The sequence below is a fragment of the Mytilus californianus genome, unplaced genomic scaffold (assembly GCF_021869535.1).
Source record: "Mytilus californianus isolate M0D057914Y unplaced genomic scaffold, xbMytCali1.0.p SCAF_6, whole genome shotgun sequence".
Classification (NCBI taxonomy): domain Eukaryota; kingdom Metazoa; phylum Mollusca; class Bivalvia; order Mytilida; family Mytilidae; genus Mytilus; species Mytilus californianus.
In genome coordinates, this window is record NW_026262712.1 from 83574127 (window position 1) to 83586880 (window position 12754).

The following is a 12754-nucleotide window of genomic DNA, read 5'->3' on the forward strand; positions in this document are numbered from 1 at the left end:
GATCTCTCTGACATTGTACCACAAGGTTCCATATCACAAAGGGAATGCTGGGATTGATCTTGGGGGTAATTGCCTCCAAATTTTAGGAATTAGGGGCAAAAAACAAGCATTTTTCTAGTTTCATGACAATAACTTGTGTTCAAGTGGATGGATCTTCATGAAATTGTACTACAAGGTTCCATATCACAAAGGGAAAGCTGGAATTGAGTTTGGGGGTAATTGCCCAAAACGTTTAGGAATAAGGGGCCAAAAATAAGCATTTTTCTAGTTTCCAGACAATAACTTGTGTTCAAGTGTATGGATCTCTCTGAAATTGTACTGCAAGGTACCATACCACAAAGGGAAGGCTGGGATTGATTTTGGGGGTAATTCCCTCAAAATTTTAGGAATTAGGGGCTATAAAAGGGCAAAAAAACAAGCATTTTTCTAGTTTCAGGACAATAACTTGTGTGTAAGTGTATGGATCTTTATGAAATTGTACTGCAAGGTTCCATATCACAAAGGGAAAGCTGGGTTTGAGTTTGGGGGTAATTGCCCTAAACGTTTAGGAATAAGGGGCCAAAAAACAAGCATTTTTCTAGTTTCCAGACAATAACTTGTGTTCAAGTGTATGGATCTCTCTGAAATTGTACTGCAAGGTACCATACCACAAAGGGAAGGCTGGGATTGAGTTTGGGGTGATGAGTCATAAGGGGGGTTCAACAAATTTGGGGGGGATTTTTTTTCCTTTTTTTTCTTTAAAACTTTCCATTTTGAATTGGTTATTTCTGATTTATATATAAAAGCAAATAATAATGATATGGTTTGAATAGGTAAATTAAAAATTTTTAAGTTCTTAGACCACATTCATTCTGTGTCAGAAACCTATGCTGTGTCAAATATTTAATTACAATCCAAATTCAGTGCTGTATCAAGCTTGAATGTTGTGTCCATACTTGCCCCAACTGTTCAGGGTTCGACCTCTGCGGTCGTATCAAGCTGCGCCACTAAATTGTGTTAATATGAGGTCTTCTAATTTATTTTGATATTTTTCTGATTTCCATCTTTATGATTCACCATAAGTGGTTAACATTTTGTGGAAATACAATTTGGCCTCATCATCCTAATTACTACACTGAACACAGTACAAGTTTGAAAACAAGATTGTGTGGGTCCATGCTGAGTAAGACATGTGACTGACTAATGAGACAGTAGAATGAAATTCTTTTAAAGAGGACTTTCAAATACAAAATAAAACTTTTACTAAAGTACTCTTATAGATTATAATTGCAACCAGCAGTCAAGGTTTTGGAAAATTTTTGGAGACAATAGATAACAAACAAGTAAAACTGAAAACTAAAGAATGCAAAAAGTGCTACAAACACCCATAACAGATTAAAAGGTGATGAGATGTACATGTGCATTCGGTTCACCCAAAATTAGTACATTGTACTTTTCATAAGCCAACCAGCTTAGAGCTTGTGCATTTAAAGAACTATTTCCATGACATACATGCCACCGACTATTAGGACATTCATGTAGCTTATAGGAGAAACTTATTATCCTAACAAAGTGATGTATTATGTTGTATTAGAAAAAACAAAAACACTGAAAACTAATTACAGTATAAGAGTGGGCTACACTTGTGTGCTGCTCTTTTCAAATTCAAGTACAAAATTAAATGATGAACCAAAATATTGGAAAAAGACCACAACAAAATAGTCAAAATCGTACTAGGCCATCCCTTAGGAATTTGACAGTTTGTTTTTGAGACCTGATTCTTAATATTTCAATTTAAATGTGGATTACAGTTTTATATTTGCTTTTGATCTCATCATTTAGCTGCATTGAAATAGTGAAATTCAGAAGGTCTACTGATTTGTGATGTAATGTTACTTAACCGTGGACAGGAAACTTTCTCAGACAGAAGGAAGACTGGGACAGATCAGACTGCATTAATTGTATTTGATACAAAAAAGAAAAACACTTAAGAACATACTTCCCTGTATTTAAAACCAAAATCTTTCATCCATTTTATAACTGTTCAAGAATGAATGAAGGCAAGAAGGGGTGTATGCAAAGTCAAACTAACATTCATTTTCAACATACTTATGATAGCTAATTATAATGTTATGATTTGTTGGTCATGTAAATGTCCAAAGACTTAGTATTATTCAAGTCATCAGATTTATTTGGAATATCAAAACATTGCTGTTGGTTTATGAAACTAGTTTGACCTGTTTACAGCAAAAGAACTGATCAATTATATGCTTTCATTCATTTTTACTAGACAGGCTGTTAACTAAATGCTTTTTTCAGGAGATGGCTTCAAATTGAATAATTGCTTTAGCATATATAGGATGTATATACAAGCTTAAAGTTTTGTATGAGTGCTTATAATTGTAAATTTACAAAAAGTATATACTCCAAGAAACTTCAAGCTTGTACAGACTGCATGTTGTGCACACACAAAAAAAAATCCCTTTGCCCATATGTCTGGACCTATTGTGATAAGACCTGTTATCAAATATATAGAATAATCATGCACAGAAAAATAGTGAAAATTATCATTGTTATTATAAACCTAGTACTCCTGTAGGTTTATTCAAGTATAATTTAATTTTGGATGTAACGCGTCTTCTGATTGGCTGACGTTGTTTTGTTTATCAGATCATAGACATAATTTTGTCATGTGACCGTGACGTCATCAACGTTTTTTCATGGTTTACTCCGGTTTAAAATGGAATTTAGAATTAAATTATAAGAAATGACTGTAATATTTTTTCTGTCTATTCGAAATTACATAAAAAATGTGGTGCACACTTTAAAATAACCCGCGTAGCGGGTTATTCAGTGTGCACCACATTTTTGATGTTATTTCTTCATAGACAGAAAAAATATTAGTCATTCCTTAAATAAAGCTGATTTTACATTTAGAAATGAAATCTAAATTTCTGAAAAGCAATCATGATTTCAATTGAATGCATATTACATGACAGCATCTAATGGCTCTCATCTGCTTTTTATGGAATCATAACTTAAAGGAAAATATAAAAGTATTTATGAAATGCTTCAATTTGACATGAGATTTTTCTTATATACATACATGTATATTCAACATTTGCATAGAAAAGGTATACACAAATATCTAAAAAAAAATTTATCTTCCATGATGATGAGATGTTGAAAATCAGTTAGCATTGAAACAAGCAAGTTACATCCCCCACCCCTGCCCACATTAGTGTTAGGATTATGTGTGATAGGTTTCAGATAGTGCGGGCAACATGACTGGAGATGGTGGACTAAAGAAAGGTATGTCATATAATATGCAAGATTGAACATCTTTGTTACACTTGTTGCTAGGAATTTTTACAGCAATATGCATGTTGTTCAAAGATTTGCAAAGTTTGTTTTTTTTTATCTTTTGGCTTAGAAATTTACTTCTTTCCTCAGAATTTTTTTTTTTATTTTTCAGAAATTAAGCAAAACCTACCAGAATTTACCTCATTATTTCATGCCTATGGCTCTGATATATATACACAAAATGTACATAGTAAACATATATCCAATATAATATAGTCCATAAACATAAACATTGTACTTTAATAAAAAACTAAACTTTAGTTTCAATGTGTAAGATGTTTTAATATTTGGTTAATTTTCAGTGATAAAATTGGTAAAAATTTCCTCACTCTAAAACCAGTGTAACTTAGAAATCCTGCATGTTATAGTCATTGAACATTTTCTTAAATCAAGACTTTTATATTGGTTATTTTCTTGTAGTGCTTAATTGTGTTTGTTGTAACAGATGTTATATAGTTACATTTATATGCTACGTTAAGTTTATTTTCCACTGAATATATACAAAAGATATATATGAACTTAAGATGTATTTATATACCAAATGCTGTTATTTATTTTATTTGAGTAATTTAAGAGTTTGTTTGGTGTAAACATGCATACACATGTACATTATATTTTTGGAAGTAAGAGGATATATAATAAGGCAATTATAAGGTAAATTGAATTCTAAAACCAATATCTGTTCTAACATAAATCTAATGATGTTATCACTGGTTATATTGAATTTTGATTTTCATATTTGTTGGCCTTTAAAATTTTTGATAAAAAAAAATAAATTGTTAACTTGACAAAATTGACTAGTTTAGAATTTTGATAATACCATATAAATAGAAGCGAAGCATTTGTCACTAAATTTTCATAAATTTAAAAGGATTGAAAAAGAATTACACTGGTTTCCAATTGTTTGGGGCCAAAAAAGACTGCTCTTGCCTTGTTCTGAGAGTCTGCACCATTAGCCACTAGCCTGATGCCCCAGACTAGCCAAATTTTATTTGTACTAGTAAGTATTTGGAAAAGTTTGTTTAGACATATAAGAAAAATATGTGAATATTGGTCTTTGGACTAGTAGTTGGAAAAGATTTTGGTGCAGATTGCTGTTCATAAATGAGATTGACAATGTTTCAAACATTTATAACATATGTCTTTACAATTTTTTTAGAGTTGTAAAATTAACTAAAGTGATCATGTCTTGTGCATACAATTTTATTCTGTACCAGATGATGTATATAAACAAATAACTGGCTGCTTAGTGTTAATATTGTGCACTGTTAATCAGGTGTTGTTTATATTTTTTGTATTTCATTAACTCTCTACTCGCTAAAATTTGCATCATATATTACTTTATTAAGAGTATTATTTTTTATACATGAATAAAAGTTTATGTTCGGTATAAGCCAAAGAGACAGCAGCATGGCAACACAAAGTACCAAAAGCTAATTGAATTAGAATCTGTTGAAATGTCTTGCTTGATTTTTGTCTGGCCTCATCAAAGTGATTAAAGAGGAGACTTCTGCATACTGTTTTCCGGGGATGTCGTCAAAAAATTGATAAAGTTTGCGATTAAATCAGTTTAAAGAACCAATGATATTTGGTTTGCAGTTGCATTATCATATTTCATTTTCACAGATGATTTTGCCATCTCCCCTCAGTCATGGTTTATTGAGTTTGAATGTTTTGCATAGTTAACATGTTAAAGTCTTGCCATTTTAATTTCAACATTTACATTTACTATTAAAATTACATTCAGACAAGACATTTATCTGTGTCAACAGTTGGATTTATTTGTTAGTAATTTTAAATAATTTAAATTCTTTATGAGAATAAATTTGGCCAGACGACTATCTGTAATTGAGTTAAATTTAATCTTTTCATAAATGCTTTTTCTGACTGATAAGAAATTATTGAAATTATTGATAACATTTATCTTATAGTCATTTAGATACTTGGCTATCTGCATGAACAGATCAAAGTTTGCCCTATGTGAACTTTAAATTTTTAGAAGTCTGGCATGCCCATAAATCTAATGAATCAGCAGACGGTTTCATATTTTATTGTACTGTAAATATTGACCATTGATGTATTATGATGTTTTTAAGCAAATATACAAAACTGTTGGCGTTATGTAGAAGTGGTGTATGTGCTAGTGATTTTAGTTGATGACTTTGATTTTAATGTTTTTATAGGACAGCAAAAATTAAAATTTTTTGGTCGTATATTGGTATCACGTTGTCGTTGTCGTCGTCGTCTGAAGACAGATGGTTTCCAGATAATAACTTTAGTATAAGTAAATAGAAATCAATAAAATTTTAACACAAGGTTTAAAACCACTAAAGGAAGGTTGGGATTGATTTTGGGGGTTATGGTCCCAACTGTTTAGGAAATAGGGGCCAAAAAGGGGTCCAAATAAGCATTTTTGTAGTTTCCAGACTATAACTTGTGTTAAAGTGTATGAATCTCTCTGAAATTATACCACAAGTTTCCATACTACAAAGGGTTGGTTAGGATAGACTTTGGGGGTTATGGCTCAAACCATTTAGGAATTATGGGCAAAAAAAGGGGAAAAAAGGGTTTTTCTGGTTAAAGGACAATTGAGACAATTTAAAAGTAGTGTAAGGGAGGTAATCCAAATCAAATTTGAAGGACAATGTTTGATTACCTCCCTTACACTGCTTGTAAATTATGTATTAAGAAATGATGATTATCTTGAGGTGATTAGCTGTCAATTTATTTTTAGCAGTTACTATTAATTAATATTAATTTTAGCCATGACAATGTATGTCATTTTATATTTTAAGACTTTTATGATGTATTTAAATGGGTAATTATGGTTGCAAACTCCATTAGAAATTTGAATTGAGGTACTGACCATATCTTGAGGGAAAGAATTTTTTTTGGAATAAGGGAAAGGGGGAGGTGAAAAAAATTGGAGGGGGGGACAATTTTTCTCATTTCAGATTTTATTATTTTTTGGTTAATATTCAACAGCATAGTGTATTGCACAAAAGCAAAAAACCAGGGTAAATTTTTTTTTGGGAGGGTGAGGTGTCAATTCACAACAGCATAGTGTATTGCACAAAACCAAAAATTGAATATAAATTCAAATCATATAACCAATTTGAAGTTCTTTGACTACAGTTATTCTGTGTCAGAAACCTATTATGTTTCAAAAATTTAATTACTATCCAAATTCAGACCTGTATCAAGCGTGAATATTGTGTCCATTTTGGTCCCAACTTTTCAGGGTTGGATATCTGGGGTCGTATCCAGCTGCACTCAGCGAAGCAATTCATTGTAATTATAATTAAATATATTTTTTAGATCTACATCAACTCTACTTGCTTTAGGATCACTGCTTCAAAAATAGACGAACTCTAAATTTCTTGTAAAAAATGAAAACATTTACAGTTACAAAAGGCAATCAGATCACACATGCTTAAATCAATTATTTTATGTCTTTTATTTTTATTTCTATTATAAAAACTGACAATTTGACCATATTGTTGTCACAAGTTAAAAAACTCAATATTATTAGTTATCAGATTATTTACAGTTTATATGTGAAATTGACTGTAATGTATAAAAGAAATGACTTATAGATGAAATTGTAGTATGTAATCACAAATTATCAGTGAAATTTAACAGAAGCTTATGTTTAATGTCCAAGACCAAGTTTTCCATGAATAAGATATAGATGTGCAATACAAATATGACACATGACGCTAATTTCTGTAATAAACAGTCAACAGATGTGCTCGAGACCCAAGGTAGAAAGCCAAATGTATAAAACAAGAAATGGCTCAACAGAACATCAAAATTTATTAAATTGCTCAAACTTAAATTGCTCAGACCACCAAATACATGACTGAGAAAAATAAAATCTTAACGTGTTCATTGTGAACTGAAAGATAAAACACATTGTAATACATTAGTCATGCACTCACAGATAAATGGAGTCTAGGAAAGACTTGATTCTGTTATATATGGCTATTTTATTGTATTTTTTGAGATTATTGGTTCATTTACACCCTCTCCGGATTACTACTTTACCAATGCAAGTACAAAGATCACTACAATGAAAAAAAGATCAGAAATCCAAACCAGTAAGACAATATGTTTGTAAAAAAGTAGAGATAAGCAAAAGAAAACAACATGCATCATTGAAAGTTAAATTAGATAATATAAATAATTTAAATATTGTTTACTTCCTGTGGTGCATAGGATATGTTTTATGAATAACTGTCATCCAGTACGCTCTAGATCATAGGTGAATCAAAATACTTCCCTTTATTAAATAATTTGATGTGGTAAGATTACCAATGAGGTGACTATCCACCAAAGGCCAAATGATGTAGATGTTAGTAAGCATCAGAACCAAAACAAACTGAATACAGAACAGAACAGACCGAATAAACAAAGGTCAGCTATGCTTGTTGGATTTTAAACAACTCTACTTCAAATGGCGATTATTGACAGTAAATACAATGTACATGTATACATAAATAGTAGAATGTCCAGCAACACTGGTTTTCAGCTGAAAGAACGGAAGGAATGAAGGATAAAGGTTCTGCCATTGATGAAGAAGAGATCACAGATTTTATGTATGAAAAATAAAAGTTCAAAAAATATAATATGTTATATCTTTTTGTCATTATGTATCATATCCTATATCCCTTATCCAAGCCATATGTTAATGTATTAATAGGTGTGCATTTTACAGTATTGAAATGAACCAGCTATACTTATGTATCCCCAGTTTAAGAAAAAGGAAAAGATTACCTCTCTCTATTTGCAATTGACAAGAATTCTTAAGTATACAGTAGAACAGCATGTGTCCAGAATTTAGTACCTGTATGAAGGCAGCATATTGACACACATGCAGGAATGATAGAGTAGCAGAATGGATTTTTTATTTGGACCCTAAATTTTAAAGTTAAAAAAAAGATCTCCATATTTTAGCCTAAGGTCTCAACATTTCTATTTTTTTCCAAGAATGAATTTTATGAATTGCAAAATCTGGTCCTCAGTTACATCCTTGCCAATTTGACTTCAAAAGATTATTGTAGTCCCAACTCACTTGGCATCCATTGGTGTTTAGTAAAGCAGAAAGTCTTTTTATGAAATTAGAATTTATTAAAAAAAATGGTTAAAATCCATATCCTGAAAAGTCTGTTGACTTTGTCCAGTCATAAAATATGTTCTTCAATACATCAAATAAAAAGGCTTTACTATAACAAAACATCAAGTTTACTTTTCTTCTTTATATTAATTGTAAGATAATTAATTCAAAGAAATTTCATTTGGATGGAATAACTTATTGATTAAAAGTATGATATTTAAAGTATAGTTTTTATTCATATTCTTTAATTAATATATATTGAAAAGTGATTTTGATGTTTTGATGAAATTGAATGTTAAAGTGTTCCAGCTTGTCTGAAATTAAGAGATAAAACAACTTTCTCTATCCTTCATTTTGTCCCTTTTGCATAATAAGTTGTTGAAAAATACAGATGGAAAATTTGTAAAATGTCGATGGAAGCATATTAATTTAAAAAGGTTTATCATGTTAATTTAGCCCTCTCCTTGAAATTCTAGCTGGATCACTAAATTGAATCTGTGCATGTTGTTTTATAAATATTTAGGTAAAGAGTTGGACCGAATGCTGTATCGAAAAAGGTACGTAAACTACTTGCTTGCCTTTACATTACTACTATCATTTTATGTCCTTTGGTCCTCGTACACAATGCCAAAAACTTTGCTCACATGTAAGGATGTTTGAAAAAAAATCATTCTTAATTTGTTTATAGAGCATAATCAATTCAATGCTCTGATAAATTTCAATGTATTATTATATGTGAGTAAGGTTAACCTGGTAAAACATGGTTTTATGCAGAATAACATTTGAAATAAGAAATTAAGATACTGTTATTGAAGCCATCTCCTCAAGCAATCATGTCAGATTGGGTTGGAGGGTGGGGACTAAATGATATCTATAATGACATGATTTCTTGAACATAGTTCTTGTCACCAGGAATGTAAAATATTTTATGATAAGTCAAAAATGGTTAACCAAAATAACTAGAGAATATCTTGACAGTTTGCAAATGGACAAATTTAACTTCAGTAAAAAAATATTGATTGATATTTGAATAAATAAAAGTGCTGGATTGAACATTCATTGTAGTTTTGACTTGGGAAGTTGGTGAGGTTATATGATGTTGTTTTCTCTTTTGAAAATTTAGCAAAATAGTAAAGGATTGAAAGAGTTTTTCAGGATCATTTGTATCTGCCAACTTTTGCTTTGTAGTAATAGGAATGAAAGAGTGTGGTTACATTTTTGCTTAAAAGAATCAAACTACAAATCAGTGTCTTCGTTTTGTCGGGTTTGACTGAAAGTTTATGGATTGACAGTGTACTAGAAAACTTATAGTGTGTCATATAGTGTTTTAAACATAGCAATGAGGAATTCTTTTTCCTATATAAAATGAAGAATTGATATACAAATAAACTGCAAATCTTCCCAAAATGTTATTGAAAGATAGATAAAAAAAATCTATTTGTTAAACTGACTGGATACATTCCTGTTGGCAGTATAGATTGATACCTATTTATTTGAATTTAGAATATTTGTAAATTTACATATTTTATTCAACAGCTAAAAGCATTGTGAAAGTATTTTTAAATAAATTGGTATTAGTCTGTTAGTTAAATGAAAGTTATGATCTTGCACATTGTTAAATGAAGTTTTAATCAGGAAAAGAAACAATAAAAGTATCCACTGAACTAAACAGTGATGGAAACTTAATATTACCAGTTCCTGGTTCTTAAGATAATGGATTCACAACTTTTTTCTTGAATAAGAATTTGATGCTATAGGAGGCAAACAGTAATCAATGTCCATTCAGTAAAACTATTATGCCTTGAGAGGTAGTAGCATTGTAAAATATTTGTGCTTTTAATTTGTTTATTAAAATGCCAGACCAGATCTGAACATAGATCTAATGTTTATCACCTGGACAGGAAATTTAGCATTTTGTTCGAAAAATTTACATGCAAATAAATGCTATCGGAGGTCTAAATGCAAATCTTTGTTTTCGTATTGGAGTTATGTTCGAGTTTTTCTTTTAAACTATGGACATGACTATTCAAGGGTAAAGTAAAAGTAAAACTCTCTTGTTGTTCAGTCCTAACAAGTGTGAGTGATTTGAAAATGAAATCTGATGTAAGAAAAGGTATGAAACCAAGATGAAAAAGAGATCTATAAAAACATTTGCTAAAACTTGACATGTAGTAACTTGTCATAAGTAATATTCTATGTTGAAGTTGTGAGCCTTGTAAATGATATAAACTAAGATTATATCATTAATCTTGAGTGCCATAGATTTAATTTTTGATTATTGGATATAAATTATGCAATTGATTTCTAGTTCAGGTTCTAATTTTAGAGGTGAAAAATCTCATGTGACTCTTTTGATGTATTTGCCTGAAAATTTGGCATATTTCTGAAGATAATCTTTATCTTAATATCAGGGTTCTCTATATGCAAAATGCTCTTTTATTCCAACTTGTCAAGAACTAATAATTAATAAGATTGCATCTTGCCTTGGAATTGTTGTTTTCTGCTTGATCTGACCAAGAGCATTGGACTACTGTTCAGTTGACTTCTTTTAAGATTTCTCAATGTTTTCAAAGCAATTGGCCAGACACATATGTTTCATTCAGCTATTAATGTCAGTGTGGAAGTATTGAAGAAGAATATAGAAATAAGTTGAAAGAGATATAATGGGTGTAGTTGTCACATGTACCCATCTCTGCTTTCAGACATTCAGAGTTATGTAGAATGGGCCAAGCAGCAGGCTACAAACTGGCAATCCAACAGACATGGTAGGACCTCATCACCCAAAGAGACCGCTGTTACGTACATTCTTGACCACAAGGACAATCTAATGCCACAGTGCCGAGTTTGTAATCTTTTCCTTACAAGTGAAGAAGAACTTCGAGATCATCAAAGAGAAATTCACAAGGAATATACATTTTTCTGTAAAATATGTGGAAAAGGATTTAAAACGTGGAATGGTCATTCTGGACACATGGAAAGACACCGGAGAGGAGAAATGTGATTTGGATTTTGTTAATTCATTGAATAGTGTATATATATCTTTTTTGGAACCGACATTGCTCAGTGGGTTGTTTGTTTATTTGCTTGATGTCTTCCATTCTCCATTTCTACAAGAGATTACAAAATGTTTACCTAGGCAAATGGGCCAGTTTTGTTGCATGTGTCTTGTTTCAACTGTTGAATACAAGGTATTCATTGTGTTGTTGTAAATCAAAGATTATTGTGTGGAATTCCAGTTTTTTCCAGTTGATTTGATAATGTCAGTATACAAAATGTACAGTGTGAAGTTGTAAAATTGATTTTCTGAGAGAAAAAATCCTATGTAATGGAAATCTTTGTAAGGATATTGATTTTGTACCAGGCCTTCCAAATCAATAAGATGACTTGAGGTTGTATTGATTAACAGCATAAAATGTAATCATTGTTTTAAAGGGGTTCAGTAAAGGATATATAGTTTGGCTATTCTATGTATTGGTTTAAAGCAAATATTTTGTTTATAGGTTTTTGATGCTCAATGTATTTTTGTAAAAGGATAAAAATCTACTAATGAAATAAATCTATTATCAGATATATATACCATTTTATAGTAAACATGGACTGGTCTATCTCTGGTATTTGTGAAATACAACTGTATATGGAAACATCCAAAGTTGTGACTCAATTGGTTCTCAATAAACACATAACAATCAATATAATTCCGTTTCTACTTATAATGAAATGGCTTATCATTTCTGCAATTATTCGTGGTGGCTTTTCGTTTCAGTTAGTTACTTAGAGGAACAACTGCAAGTCAATCCTTTGGGAGAAAATTGGTCTGAACAAATGATTAAAGAACACATCAAGAAACTGAAACGACGTGAAGTTAACCGACGATATTACATGAAGAGGAGGGAAAAAGAACAGAAGAATATTCCATAAACTATCCCAATATTGCAGTGTCTTGAAATTGTTCCTTGCCTAATCTGCCTTGTGTACCCACAGAAATGTACATTGCTTTGGATGATCACTGTGAAACTTACAAAACAAAATAAAGAAGGGTTGAATATGACTGTAATATTGCCCCTTTGACACTAAATATCTAATAAATAAAAGGTTTAATCATTTTGGTCTGCATATCACTTAAGAAAGTTTTAGTGTTATGAACATTGAATTGTACTGGTGAAGTAGTACTAGATGTACTTTGGGTCTTAGGCATTAGTAAATTATATTTCTATTGGCTTTCAGATTCAGTAATTAAGAATTGAGACAAATCAAGAATTATGACACAAGTTTGACTTAGTTAAGTAAAAACTTTTC

At 30.8% G+C, this 12754-nt stretch overlaps 1 protein-coding gene across 43 annotated transcripts in view; it reads left to right on the forward strand.

The window, feature by feature from the left end:
• LOC127705185 (zinc finger protein 37-like) overlaps positions 1-12754 on the forward strand; it is a 106691-nt gene that overhangs the window by 10917 nt on the left and 83020 nt on the right. Inside the window, exon 5 of one of the 43 annotated variants that reach the window (XM_052209498.1) lies at positions 12222-12560. The exons of 41 other annotated variants lie outside the window; for them this stretch is intronic. In XM_052209498.1, coding sequence (XP_052065458.1) covers positions 12222-12376 — 155 coding nt within the window. In that variant the 3' untranslated portion in view covers positions 12377-12560. Of the gene's footprint in view, positions 1-11160; positions 12033-12221; positions 12561-12754 lie in introns of those variants that run through there. One more of the 43 variants, XM_052209472.1, reaches the window with a different exon arrangement.